Below are 19,978 nucleotides of genomic sequence, written 5' to 3'. Positions count from 1 at the left end.
GAAAATACTTAAAGACAAAGAAGGTAAAACACTTTTACTGCAGTTTTAACAAAATAATTACTCTGTTCCATGATTTTAAAAAAATCAGATCCCTGTATCAGATCTAGTAGTACTAACAGTTTTATACTTAAGATGCCAGTAATTCAGATGTCAAACTGGTAATGGTCTAAAAATTAAATTATTCGATGCTAGACATTTAAAATATACAATATGAAAAATTAATTCAATGATATTGGCCTAAAACCAGGCCAATGTATCTTTATTCACTCAGGATACTTCCATCTCTAACATTTCACAGCACAAGTCATATGTCTGAGGAATATGTGCTCAAATTTATGTGTGATCAAAATATGGATTTGGTTAGAAACCAAAGTGAGTGTCTTTCTTCTGTGACATTCCTTCTTTGGTACCCAAAAAGCCCTTATAATTGTTGAGCACAAGGCAGGACTAATGGACCTTTGTTCCATGCATGATTGTATTCATATTTTAACTTTTCTCACTTTCATTGAACTAAAAACTGCAAAAATATGTCAATGCAAATTATATACAACTTCTATTTAATAAAAAAGCTAAACAGTAAAATTGAATATAAATGATTAATACTAAACATTTATTCAAAAATCCTTCAATAAATTGCCCTATAATTCCAGAAAGATAAAATTTGCTTTCTCTGAAACTAACCTGACAGACCAGTTATAATATCAAAATGTTGAATATTTATCTTAGCTTAAAAATGTAAGTTTATATATGACAGTATTAGACATTAAGGCAAAAATTAATACCAGTTTTGATGGCAATACTTCCAGATTCCCCCACAAGTGGTTTTTGCTCAGATTCCTTCTCAGAAAAGGAAGACTCAGAGGATGGAACAGCAGATGATAGAAAATCCATAAAGGAAAGTAAAGCTTCCAAATGAAGTACTAAGTCCAAGGATGAAAATGAAACCTAAGATAATGAACAATTAGAGAGGCAGATTCCAGATATGCAATGCTTTTACCTTAAACCTCAACATATACGTATATACAACTAATTAGCTTAGTTAAAGGGCTTTAAATTTTTTTTTTAAAGAATCACTATTACCATGTTATTCCTTAGGATTACTATTGCAATGTTAATCCTTATCAGACAACAACCTGACAGCCCACTCCCATGTGCCACTGCAATTCTAAACTCAAAAGGATTTGATGAGTTTTAAGATATAGTAAGCATTCCAAGACTGAGTATATATTCAATAGACTGTGAGCAATGTCTGAATAAGGCCATGCTTTATTCTTGTGCCTAGACTTGTTCTAATCCTAAAGCAATACATAATTCAAATGTTTAATATGTCCATCAACACCAAGTCAAATAACCATGGTGAAAGAAAATTCCCTTTAAAAATATACAATCAACAAGTAATAATTCACATCTGAGAAACAAATATTTTTCTCAGAAATCAATTCTTCATCTACCTATTTTATTTATTTTATACTACTTTATTTTACATATTGTGTGTGTGTGTTGCTGCATACTAAACCCAGGGTCCTGCACATGCTAGGAAAGCACTCTACCACAGGGCTACTTCTCCAAGCCCATCCACTTATATTATCTATAAAATTAAATCTATTATTATTGTCACCCTTATTCTAATTTTAGAACTTACAATCTTCTAATTGAAAATGGCTGTAAAGCTACATTTACTCATTATGAACCCAGCCTTATAGTGAATTATAAAAATTTACCTTCAGTCTCTGTTTGGTATTGTCATGAACAGTGTTAAATTCTGGCCCATCACTGTCCGCCTACAAATAGTGAATAATTAAAGCATTAGGTTACAAACACTAAAATGTAATGCATTAAAAACACTTTATTTTTTAAAACTGTTCAAAGTGTGCTATTAAAACAGTAAAAACATACTACTTACAGGAAAAAAAAAAAAACATGTCCCCAAAACTGACCACATAAAGCATGTCTCACATTCTACAGATGCAAAAACTCAAATTCCTCACCCTACTCTGGAAGAAATGCTAGTATATGTAGATTAGGTGGACCAAACCTAAATGCAGGAGAAATGCTAGTCTTCTAGATTATAACACACTTCAGAATACAGCAGAACTACGTATTACTCATATTTATTCAACACCAAAGGATAACTCAGAAGGCTAATAGAGTATCCAGGATCTTAAGATGGTTGGAAAATTCACCACAATCAACCAATTTAGAATGAAAAAAAATGAAAATTGGAACATTAAATATGAGAGCAATATATATTACTTCATATACTTAAATATTTAAGAATTCTAGAAATGAAACCAGGTACCTTGATTAGCAACATTTTCAGGAGAGGTTCATCAGTTACATTAGAAGAGTTAACAATGTGAAGAGGTTCTCCTTTAGAGTCTAGAAGGGAAAAAGACAAGGTAACATCTCTTCAACACTTCAAACCATCTTTTAAGACAGGACCAGCCAGTTACAAATATGTATGCTTATCAAAACTCACAGAAAAGGATGAATTAGCTTTACTATATAGAAATGATGTCTCAGTAAGCCTGGCTTTGAAAACAGAAGCTCCATAAAAATAAGAGATAACTGAACAAACCTAGCAGTAGTCAATTACAACTGTTACAACACTTGGTACTACTGATATTACTCTCATTTGAACAAATCATAATATATTAAGGAATGAACCTAAAAAGTTTATGAAAAGTAAGAATTACTCTCAATGTAAGTTTGCTTGTAAGATATTTCAAGAGTTTCTATAAACTTTAAATTCTCATAAAAACTCTGAAAGTTGGCTTGCTATAATTCAGAAAGTGAATTACAAAGGTCCAGGATACCCACTAAAAAATAACTTATGTTTATTTGGGAGGAAAGGAATGAGACTACAAGATAATGTTAAATTGTTCCTTCTTTATTTTTCTGTATTATTTAATTTTCATTTTTACAAGCAAGCATTAATGTAACTAACAACAAATTTAAAACCTCATTTAATTTAAACAGATTTTTAAAATAAGAAATCATGTTTCCTTGTAAATTAACTTTTCAAAAAAGTCCATGGGGTCTGTACCTGGTTTCTGATTTCCTAAAATGTCAGTTCTAATGGCATAGTTATGTTGAAATGGTGCCTTTTATAAGTACTGAAGTGTTATATACAGACATGGTTAATTTTTTAGGTATATTCCATTTTACGTTAAATATATACTTAGATATATTCTTTGTTTATGATAATTACATGAGGTACATTTTTTAAATATCAAATTCCTTGTTATCACTGTAATAAATTTAATCTAAATAACTATGGTGACATAAATAAATGTTTAATATTGATAAAAGGACCATCTGCCTAATGAATGATTGACACAAATAAAACTTCACACTCACCAGTAAAATCAAAGCACCGCATACTAATTTTTTTTAGATAAGCTTTAGCAGTCATTTCATATGTTTTAACTCTAGCTTCTACTCCAAGCTGCAGAACATTGAGTTCATGGAAAGGCCTTCCTTTCTTTTCTGCTTTTTTCATCAGAGTAATCACAACCTAAAAGGATGCATCAGTATTACCACAAACAATCTCATTAATATGCAATGTAGATAAATCAAGAATTTCATAACCATACAGAGTGATATGACCAATAGATTCAAACAATGTAAAAACATTTATTTCCATTTGTGCCTGAAAATTGTTTATTGTTATTTACCTTAGGAGGCACATATAACTGTTAAAACTTTTGAAGCATCACCACTATTTTCTAGTGGTTTTCAAAGGTAAAGTACAAAAATGACAATAAATAGCAATTTGGCCTAATTCCCAGATAATCTAGTCTGATGGATGGCTTTCATTTGAAAGTCTGAGATTAACAGCTAATTTGTATAGAACTCCTAAGGCAAGGAAATCTCAATAGTGGCACTGCTGACATTTTAAGCTAACAAATATGCATAACAGGGGGCTGTTACAGTCCTGTGCACTTTAAGATATTTGGCAGCATCCCTGCCTCTATCCACCAGTTCCCAGTAGCAGCCTCCCACTATGTAAGTAAGAACCAAAAATGTTTTCAGACAACATCAAGTATTCACCTGGAGGATGCAAATTTCTCGCCCTCTACCCCAATCACTGTCCCAAAGGACAGGAACTATCATAATATATATTACAAATGATATTAAAATGACTTACAGGTTTTTTACATAGACACATTAATTAAGAACTTTGGAAACAGAATTATTTATCTAACAATGTTTGAATTGTCAAAACTTAAAAATCTTTAGCAATTCTGATATTAACCAGAAAAAACACTGGAGGTTTAATATAACAAAGTTAGTTTCAAAACCCTTTTAGCAACACTACAAGCATGTATTTCAGTTCAAAAACACAGAATCCATTTGTATAAAAAGCTTATAATTTTTAGCTCAGAGAACACAAATATTTAATGATGAAGGGATTTTAGAGGAAGGTGCTTGCAGGTCCCTAGATCTACTGCTTTCTTACTTATTCAAAACTTTATGCCTATTCCTTTCTATCCCTACCCTAGCCCCTTTTCTGATCCCCCATTTTTAGACTATTTATTTTTCCTTAAAAACTCAACTCAAATGTCACTTCTTCTAGGAAATCTTCCTAACCCTATTAGAACATCCCCTCGCTACCATCCATACCACAAGCTCCAATGTCATACACTACTCTGAGTACATTTTAAATGAAAACATAAATACTTCAATTGTTTGAATTTGCATTCTGCCTCTGCTTCTTTGGCATCTAGCACATACAATTTGTTCAATGTGTGAATAAAGAAGAGGAAAATCCACTTATTCTTTCCTCAAGAATCTGTAAATGGAAAGCATATGCTATATAGTAATAAACATTTAAACCATATAGTATTAAACATGTTTTAAAGTGTAGACATACTGTATTTTATTCCATAAGAGTTTCTAGCATTTGCAAAGGATTTCTCAATCATTATTTCCTTTTCCTGCCTTTCTTTTATGGAACTGCAAAGCAAGCCACATTCCAACTGTCCTAGAATTATAATAGTGAAAAAGCAAGTTACATGAAATACTATCATTTTTAACTATGAAATAATATACACCCTATATATACTCATTCTTAATAAACCCTCAAATTTGAAAGCACCATTGCTACATGAAAACAAATTGTGTAAGATTTTTCTCTGCCTATTATTTACAAGTTTAAGAGGTAATTCTAAGTATCCATTATTTATCTACCTCATTTTACAAGAACATATGAAAATTACATACCTCTTTAATTTCAAAATTCAGCAAAATATTAATGATATCTACAGATCTAATTTCTTCCATTCCAGCTGTTAAAGTATCTTGTGAAGCATGTACATCTTGTGATATAGAGGTTTCACAGGGCTCTTTAATTTTACCTAAAGATGTTCAAAAGAAACTCATTTCAGACATTTCTTTCACAGGACAAATATCAGTACTTTGGATCTGGCAAAGGCCTAAAAATACAGAAATCAGTCATCTCTCTAGCCCTTAGAAAACTCATGGTATAGTACAAGACACATATATTTAAAACACAAGCAAAACAAGCAGACCGCACTTATTGACATTAAGAGGGCAAATGTTAATAAAAATATATAAAATGCACAGAAAGCACAGAACAAGGTTTAACACCATTACAAGTAAGTAAAGAAAGGTTTAACACAAGAGGTACCATCCAAGTAGAGCTCAACGACTTGCACACAGAGAAGATATTCCAAGAAAAAGGTAAGAAATTGGGGAAAATCGCAGAGTAATGACATGGGAGAGGTTTTATAAACAACAACTACAACAAAAAAGAAAAGTCACATGAATATGATGCTGTCTTTCTCAAATTAGCACATCCTGAAATACAGTAAAATTGCTTTTTAAATTGTAATACACAAAATAGCAGTTGTCTCTGCTATGAGTATACTTGGGCACCAGATATTGTACTAAGTCTTATACAGGGATGGTCTCATTTCGTTTTTTTTTTTTTTATTGTTGGTTGTTCAAAACATTACATAGTTCTTGATATATCATATTTCACATTTTGATTCAAGTGGGTTATGAACTCCCATTTTTACCCCGTATACAGCTTGCAGAATCACATCAGTTACACTTCCATTGATTTACATATTGACATACTCATGTCTGTTGTATTCTGCTGCCTTTCCTATCCTCTACTATCCCCCCTCCCCTCCCCTCCCCTCCCCTCTTCTCTCTCTACCCCCTCTACTGTAATTCATTCCTCCCCCTTGTATTATTTTTTCCCTTTCCCCTCACTTCCTCTTGTATGTAATTTTTATAATATTCCTTGAAGGTAAAACTTTATTGTCCTCAAAATGCACATAAAAATTGTATGAAATATGATATGTCAAGAGCTATGTAATGTTTTGAACAACTAATTAAAAAATTGAGGGTTTAGACTGATTCAGTACCTTACGCAGTGTCACACAGATTACAAGGGGTGGTGTCCAAATTCATCAGTCTGATTTGATTGCTTTCATTTCAACCAACCCTCAATATCATTACATCATTCCTAACATTATCTTGATCACTGAAAGAGCAAACCAGAACCCTGAAATCTCACCTACACCAGAAACCCATATAGAAAACCACTGCTATTTTTACCTTTAAGAAAGCAATGCCTATGGCAAGGTTTCTTAATTTTCATTGTTTTCCAGCACTGCTCCAAACATAATTAGCCAGGAGTGTGGGGTGGTCCTAACAAATATTTTGCTCTTACAAAACAATTCCAGGAATACTCAAAAATTTCTTAAATATTAAATACAAAGCACTGATCATTTTTAAGACAGTAAATTGGAGTTTATTAAAGTTAACAAAGTCTACTAAATTCTATTAATCAAAGGACCCATGAGAGTTAAAAGGAAAAAACATTTCTACACATATACCAACACATATATTTAATACAAAAAACTAGCAAAGGACTCGTGTCCAGGATGAACAACAATAACAAAAAACTCCTACTTATCAATAAAAACAATGAACACCTTGGTAAAAATGACAGAATAGACTTGAAAAGTCAGGTCACAAGAGGGTATCCAAATAGCCAATATCACCGCCCCCCATACACTTTTTTTTAAAGGTGTTCAACTTCATTAGTTATTAGGGAACAAATAAAAAACATAGTAAAATATTACTGTATATCCACCAGAACGACTAAATTTTAAAACACTGACAATTCCCAAGTAATGGTGAGAATACAACACAAATGGGACTCATATATTACTAAAAGTAAACTGGTACAAACACTTAGAAAACCATTTGATATAATATGGTATAAGTTACTAGAGTTAAAATGAAAACCTAACATAGAACCCAGTACTTCTACTCCTATCTACATATCCAAAAGAAAAAAAAAAAACATGTAAGTAGAGTAGCCTCTCCTCCTCTGAGGGGGATATGTTATAAAACACCTAGCAGGAGCCTGAAACCACAGATAGTTCTATACATAACACACCTATGATAAAGTCTGACATGTAAATTAGGCACAGTAAGAGATTAACAACAATGATTTAATTATTTTTTTTTAGTTGTTGATAGAAGTTTTTTATTTTTTATTTAATTTTTTGCAGTGCTGAGAACCTAACCCAGTGCCCCACACATGCCAGGCAAGTCGCTACTGCTGAGCCACAGCCCAAGCCTGATATAGATAATTATAAAAAATAATCTGTAATAAAATTGCCACCAATGAGTTTCCACTACACTTGAACTTCGTGGTCATGTTAAATACTAAGGTCATTTGAATATAAGCACTGGGATAGCACAACAATCTGCCTGATAACTAAGACAGCTATTAAATGAATGACAGAAAAGTAGCATATATCATGTGGATATGCCAAGCAAAGGGATGATTAACGTCCCTGGCAGAGCAGAATGCAATTTATAACTTTTAAGTTATTTATTTATGCAACTTTCCATTTGACACTTTCAAACCACTATTGATCACAGCTAACTAAAACCCTGGAAAGCAAATCCACAAATAAAGAGAATTACTATATGCTAAAAGATATATACAACAACATAGCAACTTTATTCACAGTAGTCAAAAAATAGAAACAAACCAAATGTTCATCAAAAATAGAATAGATAAAAAACAATTCTGGATACATTTTTATATTTGAACATTACATAGGAATAAAAAGAGCCAACTACTATTAAGTACAGTATCAAAAGAATTTCAGGAAGTGTTGAAAAAAAGCAGCCACATACAAAAGAGTAATTTATTCATAATTCCATTTACGTAAAACTCAAGAAGAGTTAAAATAATCTATAGTATTATAAGTTGGAATGATAGTTACATCTGGTTGGATTTGGGGGCACATGGTACTGACTGGGAAGGGACATCAGGGAGGCTTTCTGAGATGCTGAAGACATGCAGCATCTGTATCATGGTGACAGAATAGTTGTATCTACATGTAAAAGTTCATTAAGTTGTACACTTAAAATTTTTGTACATATATGTTATGTTATAGTAAAAAATTAAATGATGAAAAAATGTAGTGAAATATCATCTTTAACTCAGCAAATGAGCAAAAATTTTAAAATCTGACAATACACTATATTAACAAGTTATAGGAAAACAACCTGGTGCCGGGCATGGTGGTGCACACCAGTAATCCCAGTGGTTCAGGAGGCTGAGGCAGGAGGATTGTAAATTCAAGGCCAGGCACAATAACCTAGTAGGCCCTGAGCAACTTAGTGAGACCCTATCTCAAACTTAAAAAAAAAAAAAAAAAAAAATGAAAAAGGGCTCATTGGTTAAAACACCCCTGGGATCAATCCCTGGTACCAAGGGGGGAAAAAAAGGAACAACCTGGTACAAGTACAAAACAGTACAAGTCCTATGGAAGGTAACTGATAGATCTATCAAAATTTTAAATTATGTTTTTTAAATTGTATTGATTAAATTACTAATTAAATTTAAATTAATAAAGATTACATACCCTTTAGCTGGTATTACCCTACAAGTACTTGTAAAAGTGCATGTACAGGATATTGAATGCAACATGGTTACAGTGAAAAAATTGAAAGCAAACTAAAATGTTTATAAAATGGAGACTTGCTAAATCATGAAATTTCCACAGACTCTAATACCAGGTAGTCATTAAAAAGAATAAAGGAGATCCATACATAGAACATATACCAATATAAAATGAACACAAGACATAATTTAGAAAAAAATGAGCAAATTGCATATACACACAAGTGCTACCATTTTTTGAAAAAAAAATTATATGTGTGTGTGCATGATACATTCATGTATATACATATGTGTAAAACAGCTTAAAATTTGTACTATAATTACTTAATTGCTAAATCAAAAGGGATGCAACTAATAATTTAAATTCTCTTCATTTTATTGCAGTATAATTTTTCAGTATCATCAGGGAATGGTACTTTATCAGCAAGTGCAATTCTTAAAAATATTTTACTACTAAGCCTTACTTAAAAATCACAAGAAGTATGCTACCATAAACAAGGACAAATTAAATATTTTTTCTGTACATGTAAATATAATAATTATCCCAGGAATCCACAACTGAATATTGACCCCCTTCTTAATGTTCTTCAACCAACTTATATAATTTAAAAAAAATGTTAAAATGACAATGGATTGACTGCTTAACTAAAAAGAATCAATCATCTCCAAATATAACTTCTTGTTTGCTTTCTTGGTAATACAAATTACAATTTGTAAATTATATTTGTTTACTTCTCTTATATTGTCTCTTTCAGGCTAAGGATACATGTAGATGAGTGATATAGACTCTGTGCTTTTAACATGCACAAGACTCTAGGTTTGCTACCCAGCACCACAAAAATAGGAAAGAAAGAAATTATTATCTACTAAATTATAAAATAAAATAGACACATTTACTATGTCACCTATTGTCAGACTCTTACCTGTCTCTTGTATTCTTGGTTTCACTTTATCTAAGTCTTCAGTAGCCTCACCAAGATTTTCTCCTAATATTCTAAATAAAAGATTAAGATCTTCCTGATTTAGACTAACCTGTGAGATATTATGTTAAAAAAGAAAAAAAGGCATTTCATTGTACAATGAAACAATTTAATGCAGAAAACAAATTCTCAGTAATAAAACACAAAGGACAATATAATCTAACAATCAAAAATTTATATAATTACTATCCACTCAAGTATTTCACTACACATTTCATGTAAACATTTTTATTTTCAAAGAAAATATTTATAGAACAATTTATAAGTCAATATGAACCACAATGACTTATCTTTATAAAAAGTTAATTATGATTCAAGAAATCTGATCTTTTAAAAGTGACAAATTTTGAAAATGCACACACTTCACTTTTTAAACAATAACAATTCCAGTGAAATAAAGACTGTTCTTAATATTAAAAATAGGCATTTCCCTCAATGCTATAATTATCTTTGGAGAACCTTAGGTATTCTAAAAATAAAAGTATATGTTTATAATAAATAGTATCAAAAGGAGTATGTTAATAGTTTACACACAGATCTCTGCAAATGCTTATAATAACAAATATGAAAGTTAAGTAACACTATCTGAAGATTAAATTGTACTGAAAAGAATAAAATAACCCTGTTGTATATCATCTGGCTGGAATTGTTCTTATATCATTCAGTAAAATATTCTACCTTTTATTTGAATATATACTAAGAAAGTCTCCAGAGTTTACAATTTCAATGATGAAGGATTTTTCTCTCATGTACTCACATTCATTGAATCAAGATGTCCTTTAATTTCCACAACAGGCACTTTGTGGTACCAATTTGCAGCTAGATTTCGATTTACAGAAAACTCCAAATTAATTGGGTGCAACAGCTGAATATCAGGATGGGAGATGCCTGGCTGGATTATTGTCCTAATAACCAACAGAAATGATACATATGCAAAAATATAGGAGGAAATGCAACATATGATTTTAAAAAACAAAGTGAAGCAGCTATCTTCCACTCTAAGTAATGACTTTAAGCTGATCTTATAATTAAATTAATTTATAATCCATTGGCAAGGACAGATTAAAATATCTGATAAACAATGAAATTATTATGAATACCTTTATCTTTAAATAGCAGACAAGGATAACTGCAAACATTTTAAAAACAAAGTCACACTCTTAAAAACATTGGAGAAATCATCAAATTGTTATTCAACGATTAAAAATAGTTATGTGCCAATAATGATGTGTCAGTGATGGACCACATATATCACTGTGGTCCCTTGGGATTCCTCTGGCCTAGGGACTCTGTAGCTATCATAAAGACAGTGCAATACATTATTTCTATATTTGGGGTAACACCAGTATAGATAAACCTACTACACAGCCAGTCATAAAAGTACAACATGCTCAATTACAAACAGTACATAATACTTGGTGATAATAAATGACTGTTACTGGTTGATATATTTTCTAGTCTTTCACTACTTAAGAATGTACTCCTTCTACTTAAAAAATGTTTACTATAAAATAGTATGTCATGTTAAATTGGCTGAAGCCTCATACATCATATGTATCATGTTTACTGTGTATCCTGACCATATAGATTCTGACCAAGAGATTGCATGGAATGATTGGCTGATACCACCAATGTTTGTGTAAGGACACTCTGTGATGTTCATACAATGATGAGATAACCAAATGTGCATTTCTCAGAATGTATCCCCATCATTAAGTGAAGCATGACTATATATTTTTAGGTACAAAGACTAAGGAAAACATTAGCAAAATGCATGCTAACAACATTTTCTAGGGAGTTTCATAAAGTTTTTCTCCAGGACTGTTTTCTGAACTTGCTTTACAATCATTACTTTTTTATTCTGGATAAAAATCTCATTTGATAGGGTAGAAAATAATTTTCTAATCTTCTTGTGTTTTTATGTGTCATGTGTGAGCACTGATGATATAAAATTACTTACAAAGTATTCCTGCCAATAATGTCTAAGCTCCATCAAACCATGATGAATCACTCAGATAAAACTAAACTGGGAACTGTTCCAGGAAGTAACCAGACTACACTCTTCAAAACCACCAAAATCGTGAAAAATACAGAAAGGTTAAAGGACATTCCAGAATAAGTGTGTATTAGTACAGAAATCCCTCTTAATAGTACAGAATGCAATTAAATGCCATGTGTGATTCTGGTGGGGGGAATTTACTGTAATGGACATCACTGGATCAAAGGTATAACCTCAATATTGAATGCACATTAGATAATATTATACCAATACCAAATTTCCAGAATTTGATAATTATATTATAGTCAATATAACTGACCTTGCTTTCAGGAGGCACATTATAAAATATTTAAGGGCAATGGGTCAAGATATCTATTCTCAAACCAGTTAGCAAAATATGATTTAAATAATAATACTATGTATACATATATTAAAGCAAATATAAAATTGGTAAAACTACTGAAGTGTATAAAGTACACTCATGGTACTATTTCTATAATTTTTCTGTAGGCTTAAAATTTTTCAAAATAAAAAGCTGTTTTAAAAACAGCTGTATGTAATATGTAATAGAAGTTTGTTAGGTATGAGTTTCAACAATCACAAAATTTCATCGCAAAAATTAACATAATACTTAAATCCATAACTGCAGAAAGAGCATACCTAGAAAGCTTGAGTTTTGTGAGCTGCACATCCATTCTATCAATTACTGGAGGATTTAAGGAGTCTTCACCAGACACCAGACTAAATTGATTTTGAACTCTGATTAATCCAAGATCTACCACTACAGCATTGGTGGAAATGGAAGACTGTGGGATGATAATAACTGGTGCTTTCAAATCAATGTAGAAGGAAACACGAAGGCTCCTCTGAGCAAGGTCCTTCACGCTCGTGGCAGCCTTTTCTGCAGCCTGGGCAGTGGCAGCACTCAGTGCCTCCTTAGCTGTTTGGAAATTGTTCATGAAGTTCTGTGGACACAAAGTATAAAAGGAAAAAATAGACACATCAATAACACTTTCTGTATATATATATATATATGCTTATTATTTTCAATGACTTTATAACATTTGTTATCATAATTATCAGATTTATTTATTTCTAAATTGAAAACTCAATATTTAAATTATGATTTTACCAGAAGTGACATTAGGAATTTATGAAGATAGATAATCTGAATACAGCCAACATTCAGTGATAGCACAGCATCCACTTTGGACATATCAGTATACAAATCTCCCTCAGTAGCATCTGGATACAAATCCAAATTAAAACGAAAAACTTCATTTCCCATTATTGACACGGCCTGAAAAACAGAGTTGTGAATGTTCTGTAGCCAGGAAGTAATGACAAAATAAAATCCCATTCAGAAAATGTTTTACATTTATAACCTTTATAAAAATAAATATTTAATTGAAATATATTTGTTTTTAAAAAATAAATTATAAAAATTTCATATACAATCATCAAAAAATATTATCTGTTTACTATTACATACTTGTTTATGAACTGTCTTAGGATCAACATCTGTGACAATAATATTTTCCAGTCTGGCAAAAAGTGATTGCTTCTTTGACTGAAGAGAAAGGGAGGAATCAAGGCCTGAAAAAAACATGTTATTATTATAATTTCTACAGATCTGTCATAAATAAAATACTTATTTCCATTGTATAAAATTATTTTGAAGTTTTAATTTTTTAGCAATGTCTAAATCCCAATGAATAAAGTTCTAATATTAGATATTTTTTAGCTTTATAAACATCAAACCTATAAATTTATCAAAAACTAATTATCTGAAAAAAACACATTTAGTATATCTCAGAATTACACAACTCCTTTATACTTTAGGTCATTTTTATGGAGCCTGTTAAGGTCTCATGAACCAAATTCAGAATAGTAGATGTACTGCCAAGCCAAGACAAAGAAAACAAAACAAAAAAGAAAAAACCCAGAGCTTTCTGTTTTTTTTTAATTCTTAAAGAATTTCATTAAACATATTACACATATTCTTTACCTTTACCAGATTATAATAAACTGACAAAGTTAAGGCCAGGAGAAAACCTAGATGAGTTTAGCAGATTTGCCTAAATGAACATAATGGGCTCACAGATTTTCTTCTACATTATAGGTTTGCTTTGCCTAAAGTACAAATGAATAAATATGATGTTCAATTATATGATTATATATAAAGATAATATGAAGCTTAAAAAGGTCTAGTAATGATGAAGCATTACATAGACCTTCAACTGAATTGAACTGATGCTTCTCCCAGCCCATCAATGGTATTCTAACATTAACATTAGTATTCCTTTCCACCTCCTAGACAACTCTCAGAAGGCCATAGCACATGTGTGTGGTTCAATTTTAAGGTCAAGTTGTGACTAACTTCTGCAGTCCAAAAAGAAAGCATCCAGTCTAATCACACACTGGCAGGCATTTCATAGCTCAGAGCACTCCATTTGTATACTCCCTGGTATTGACAAAGAGAGAGAGAGAAAGAGAGAGAGAGGGAAAGGAAAGAAGATCACAAGAGAATGAGTGTGCAGGCTTATCTCTTAATGAATTTTTAGTACTACGAGATCTTTACCTTGAATCTTGATTTCAGCAATATTGCTCTTCTCATCACAAACAATGACACAGAAAGCATTCAACTTGGCAAACAGCCTAAACCCAACAACGTCACTATCTTTAGAGGACACAATCACTAAAAATAAAACAAAGAATTCTATCACTGTGAGATTCCAGTAATCTAAATTTTGTTAAGCTTTTTTCTCCATATTAACTGAACCACAATTCTGCTAAATATATGTAAATACACATTTTTTAAATTCTCAAACTCTCTAAGATCTCAAATACTTTTGTTTTGGATATCCTACAGAGGTATGTAGCTTTTATAAGTTAAAAGCAAAAAAAAAGAAAGTAAAGAAAAAAAACGCAAAATAAATAAATAAAGACACTAGACATTACTTAAGGTCACACACCTTAAGTAAAAGAGTCAGAATTTGAGTGGAATTCTTTCTGATCTAAAATCTGAACTTGTTTAATTAGATGCTGTCCCTGAACCCCTTTCCTTTGGTCTCTGGGTCTTGATTTCCACATGTCTAAAATGGCAGGGAAGACTGAAATTGAACCTCTTCAGGAGCCACTGAGAAGGGAGGGAAGAGCTCAGAATAAATACAGATCTTATTCCTCTACTACCCTCTCAAAGGCAACCACCACCAAAATAAGAGCAAAAACAAACATTTTCAAAAACAATAGCATGGGTTATATTTACCCTATAGATCAGGTGCTCACATATGATTCAATTTGAAGAAAAAGGCACAATGAGGGGGAGGGCATGCATTTGAATGATTAAATTAGATGATCTCTAAGATTCCTCATTTCACCCTAGAGTACTAAAACCCCTGCTAACAATAAACAAAACACATTTTTCATACCTTTCTGCAAAGGTGAATTTTTTTGTTTTTCAGTTGAAATCTGTACCTCCTTGACAACACTCACATTTTGACTATCTGATGGAATAATGGTTGTCAGGTAGTTAATAGAAGAGAGAAGTGCTTGTGTTTGCAAGAAGAGATTTAAAGATGAAAAGGCCACCTAAAAAGATGTTTTAGGAAGAAAATTAGTTTTATTTGACCATTTATAACTTGTACTCCACACAGTGACCCACCCCCCACCCCGCCCAGAGGCTCCCAGCAGACTTTCTACCACCTGGAAAGAAAAGAGGAAAGGAAGGTTCAGGACTCTATAAAGTAGGGAGTACATGGAAAGCAAGTTACACCCACACAGTTGAGGGGTACATTAGAATACCACAACAACTTAATTACTCCATTCTCCAAGCATAATGACAACGGAGTTTATAATCTGCCTCTCATGACCATCCTGATATTCAACATAAGCCATCCTTAATGCCTTACTGGATTTTTTTAATATATTTATCTTTTGGGTGTAGATGGACACAACACAATGCATTTTATTTTTATGTGGTGCTAAGGATCAAACCCATGTCCCGCCCATGTCCCACCTGTGCTAGGCGAGCGCTCTACTGCTGAGCCACAATCCCAGCCCCCTTACTGGATCTTAATGGCACAAATTTATTATGATTATTTAAAAGATATAAATCAGAAAATAAAACTCCAGAACCACTACAAAACTCCAGGATCACTATGAGCAACTAATATGTTTAGAAATGATTCCAAAAGTAGCACCAATAAAATTTAAATACATAAGATACAATTGTAAGTTCCCAGTTACTAAGTGATCTCCAAAAACCACAATAATGGTTCCATCATTTAAAAAGAAACACAGAATATATGACTTGTAAGAAACACGTACTATATGTTTTAAAAACAAAGACTCTTTAAAGCGAAGGTAGGAACACATATTAATTCCAAGAATGTGTGGCTTTCTAACAGCACATTTAAATAAAATCAAAATCTGTTCACAGAAAACAATTTTTCATTTCCTCAAAACACTAAATTAATACAAAAACCACAAAAAGGAAGGTTTTGAAGATTATGGCAGATTTTCCCTCTCTCAAAAGCATTCATTTAAAGTCATATCTCTCATTTTCATTTTAGTGTAACACACAAGTACTTTTCTTCTTCTTTCCTCTACAGTACTGCCTAAGAAGTAATAGCTTCAAAATTACTTACCACCTTTCTTTATACCTTATGCACTTCTTCACTCCTATATTACAAGAAGTTATTTAGTTTGGTTTGTTTAGAATCCTGTTAGTTTTTTTATTAATTTTTTATTTATATATGACAGTGGAATGCATTACAATTCTTAATATACATATAAAGCACAAATTTTCATATCTCTGGTTGTATACAAAGTATATTCACACCAATTTGTGTCTTTATATATGTACTTTTAATAAAATGTCCATCACATTCTACCATCATTCCACCATCATTTTGAATTCTGTTAGTTCTCTACATATCAAAGTTACCTTTTCTATAGGACTCCCTTCCCTAGAAATAATACTGAAATCTTAGAAAAGATTATAGTAGGATATGATACAGTAAGTCAAAACAACTGCTTTAATAAACTGAATCACAGACATAGAGCAAGCTAAGTATATACAAGGTTAATTTATAACTTTCAATGGTCTCATCAAATAACCCATCAATATTCCTCAGAGGACAGTGAACACTTCCAGAATAGGTTATTTTCAAAAGGAATATATTTGTTTAATAAAATCCCTTACCTTGACTGTTTGTTCCGTTTTTTCAAAAGTAGTTTCAAAGCTTGGTCCATTCCTATCAGCCTGAAAAAAGAAAGAAAATTTCTAAGGAACGAATTAAGACCAAAGCAAATAAATCCTTTATTTATAATCTCTGATTAATTTATTTATATTTACCTATAAATATATTGTATCTATATTATATATTTAATTTTACTGTCATTATTTTAATGTTATATCCAAAAAACTTATTGTAATAATGTAAATATTTTTTCTTCAAGCCTGGGATGATATTCATTAAATTCTGGGAAGAATTCTGAAGGCTGGAGAATATAAATTCCATAGAGTCCATCCATTACTTAATGCTTAAATTCCTCTATAAAGTCTTTGGCAGAGGTGGGTATGATGGCACATACCTACAGTCCCAGCTACTTTGGAGGCGAAGGCAGATGATTGTTAAGTTCAAGCCCAGCCTGGGAAACTTAGTGAGACACTCTCTCAAAATAAAATAAAAAGGGAAAGGGAAGTGCTTGTTCAGTGGAAGAACAAGCACTTGCCTAGTATACAAAATCCTAGGCTCAACTCCAATTACTTAAAAAAAAAAATGGCAAATATAAATATATCTCTCCAGTGAAAGAAATCTTGTCTCCCTACAAGGAATTGCAATCTTTACAGAATGTTTTGTTTCAATGAGTTCTTCATACTGAGTAAAAAGCAAACAAACAATAAACAAAACATTCATCTCCCATCATAACCCACATAACCCACCCCTTGGTCCTAGTTCTATATACTGGGAATAAACATAGTAAATTTAAACTCAAAAAAATTACCACCTGTGAGAAACTTTTTGGCCAGACTAGTTTTCCTAACTTTCTGCTCCTACACTACTTTGTGCTTTTCTTTCTTAGAGAATCAGTTATGCTGTCCACCAATCAATGTTATATTTGGTTGTTTCCTTGCCGATCATGTCATTCTAGTATGTAATTTCCTTGAGAACAAAGAGTATTTCTCATATCTGTATTCAAGTACCTAACAGTAAAGGCATTTGATAACAGACATTCAATAAATAGCTGGTGAATACTAATTAAATAAATCAACTAATCCTGAATGCAACCAAATACCATCAGTTTCTTCTTCAGCATTTTTCATGTGATCTATTTTTCTAATTTTGTTGTTTTGCTTTTTCATGTGATATATTTGAGTCTCTTGTCAATCCTAGCAGTTTCCTCTAACCCAATCTAAGTTGACTTTTCCTTTTGATGAAGAATACTAGGCCAAATGTCACCTTTGGATACAGTGAGTGGAGACACATGAATATGCCCCAGAAGACAGAAACAGGACCAACTTCATCCCAGGCTTCCACCTTTGGGGATTAGTAGCTTAATGATTTCATAAAGCCCTGTACTGAAGGGCTATTACAGTGAAAGAGAAAGAAGGTACACAAATGGAAGAGGAAATAGTAGTTATCCCTATAATTAAAAATGAAAACACATCCAGAATCATTAGTAATACACTGTCATCTTTTTTCCTCAGAGTATAGTTTTGAGTATACAACAAATACACAATCATTCTATGGTCCTTACCTTAATATATTCCACTTTTAAAAGATCTAATCCAGGTTTGTCAGAAGAACTAATCAAGTGAAGGGGTTTCTTTCTAGATCCTAAATTGAAGAAAAAGGAAAAAGGGCTTTCAAATAAACAGCTCTTCTAAAATTTTGAAACTTTCTAGGTATCATTTTATTTTCTAAAAATACTAGTTAAGCTTTAAAAAAATATCTGTTCACATTTTCATGGTTACTGAAAATTACAAATCTTTATATAAGAAATACAACTTACTTTAAAAACATTCATATTTACTTTTGCTTGATATTTTCTTTGTTTTCAAAATAATAAAAACATCTCCTACATATTTTTAAGGCTGTTTTGTGCATGTCTAGGGCAGCAGAATAGACTACAGGTTTAAGAATCAGGAAATATAACTTCTAGTTCATCCCTATCCTTACCAAAGGCTACTAATTTTTTTTTCTCAATCATATAACAAAAAGGCTGGACTAAAACAATCTAATATGCTATTGCACTATAAAATTTTACAAAAAGTAATTTATTCGAGAAAATTAAATAATTTTCCTTCATTTAGGCTGAGAGTCAATTTACATAGAAAAGGTTTTTTTAAGGAAGGAGAATTATTAAAACTTTCTTTTTATCTTAAGAAGTTCTATTAAATGTCCTCTAAATCCTTATGTAGAAGTGCCAACGTACTGCCGCCAAAAGCTATGCAGAGAGGACTGATAGAGCCACCATTTCATCCACATTTTACTATTCACAATCTATCACTCCTGCTTCTAAGACATCTAATTTTCCCTTGTCCACTGAGGTCTCAACCTTCCCTTAAAAAAAGGCTTAGAAATACATTAATTATATATTTTCCCTTAAGGCAGTAATGTAAACTCTGTATTAAGACAATACCTACAGAATATTAATAACATAAAACATTTTTCTTCCAAACAAAGGCTTAAAATTATAAAACATAGGTCTTTATATTTGACAAAAGCATTAGGCAAATATTAGGTCATTTTAATTATGTGGATTTATCCCTTCCTTCATGCCTCAAAAATATGAGCACACAAGGTAAATGGTTAACAAACTACAAAAACTTCTAAGAGTTGACTTTGCATTCTACCATTTTAATTTGGATAACTGGTGCTTCTTGTTGATACATGAACACAATGAAATAAAACAAGACATTCAATATCATAATACCAGAGACAAATTCTATGCTTTTGCCATTCATGAGTTACATGATATTGAACTTGGCAATCAGCCTAAAGCCTACTTATCAGTTCATTCATG

General features: G+C 31.7%; 1 protein-coding gene across 8 annotated transcripts in view; it reads right to left on the bottom strand.

The window, feature by feature from the left end:
• Positions 1-19,978, bottom strand: part of Vps13c (vacuolar protein sorting 13 homolog C) — a 180,383-nt gene that overhangs the window by 83,617 nt on the left and 76,788 nt on the right. For all 8 annotated transcript variants that reach the window (XM_078049526.1, XM_021727159.3, XM_005316641.4 and 5 more), the window contains 14 exons: positions 18,710-18,789; positions 17,151-17,210; positions 15,376-15,535; positions 14,526-14,642; positions 13,437-13,540; positions 13,077-13,244; positions 12,605-12,909; positions 10,703-10,850; positions 9,889-9,997; positions 5,227-5,360; positions 3,361-3,517; positions 2,300-2,379; positions 1,722-1,781; positions 783-945 (listed from right to left, as the gene is read on the bottom strand). In XM_078049526.1, the coding sequence (XP_077905652.1) occupies positions 783-945; positions 1,722-1,781; positions 2,300-2,379; positions 3,361-3,517; positions 5,227-5,360; positions 9,889-9,997; positions 10,703-10,850; positions 12,605-12,909; positions 13,077-13,244; positions 13,437-13,540; positions 14,526-14,642; positions 15,376-15,535; positions 17,151-17,210; positions 18,710-18,789 (1,845 nt within the window). The remainder of the gene's footprint in view (positions 1-782; positions 946-1,721; positions 1,782-2,299; positions 2,380-3,360; positions 3,518-5,226; positions 5,361-9,888; positions 9,998-10,702; positions 10,851-12,604; positions 12,910-13,076; positions 13,245-13,436; positions 13,541-14,525; positions 14,643-15,375; positions 15,536-17,150; positions 17,211-18,709; positions 18,790-19,978) is intronic.

This window comes from Ictidomys tridecemlineatus, chromosome 5 (assembly GCF_052094955.1).
Source record: "Ictidomys tridecemlineatus isolate mIctTri1 chromosome 5, mIctTri1.hap1, whole genome shotgun sequence".
Classification (NCBI taxonomy): Eukaryota; Metazoa; Chordata; class Mammalia; order Rodentia; family Sciuridae; genus Ictidomys; species Ictidomys tridecemlineatus.
The sequence above is the reverse complement of the archived record's forward strand: the minus strand, read 5'-3'. Positions and strand labels throughout refer to the sequence as shown.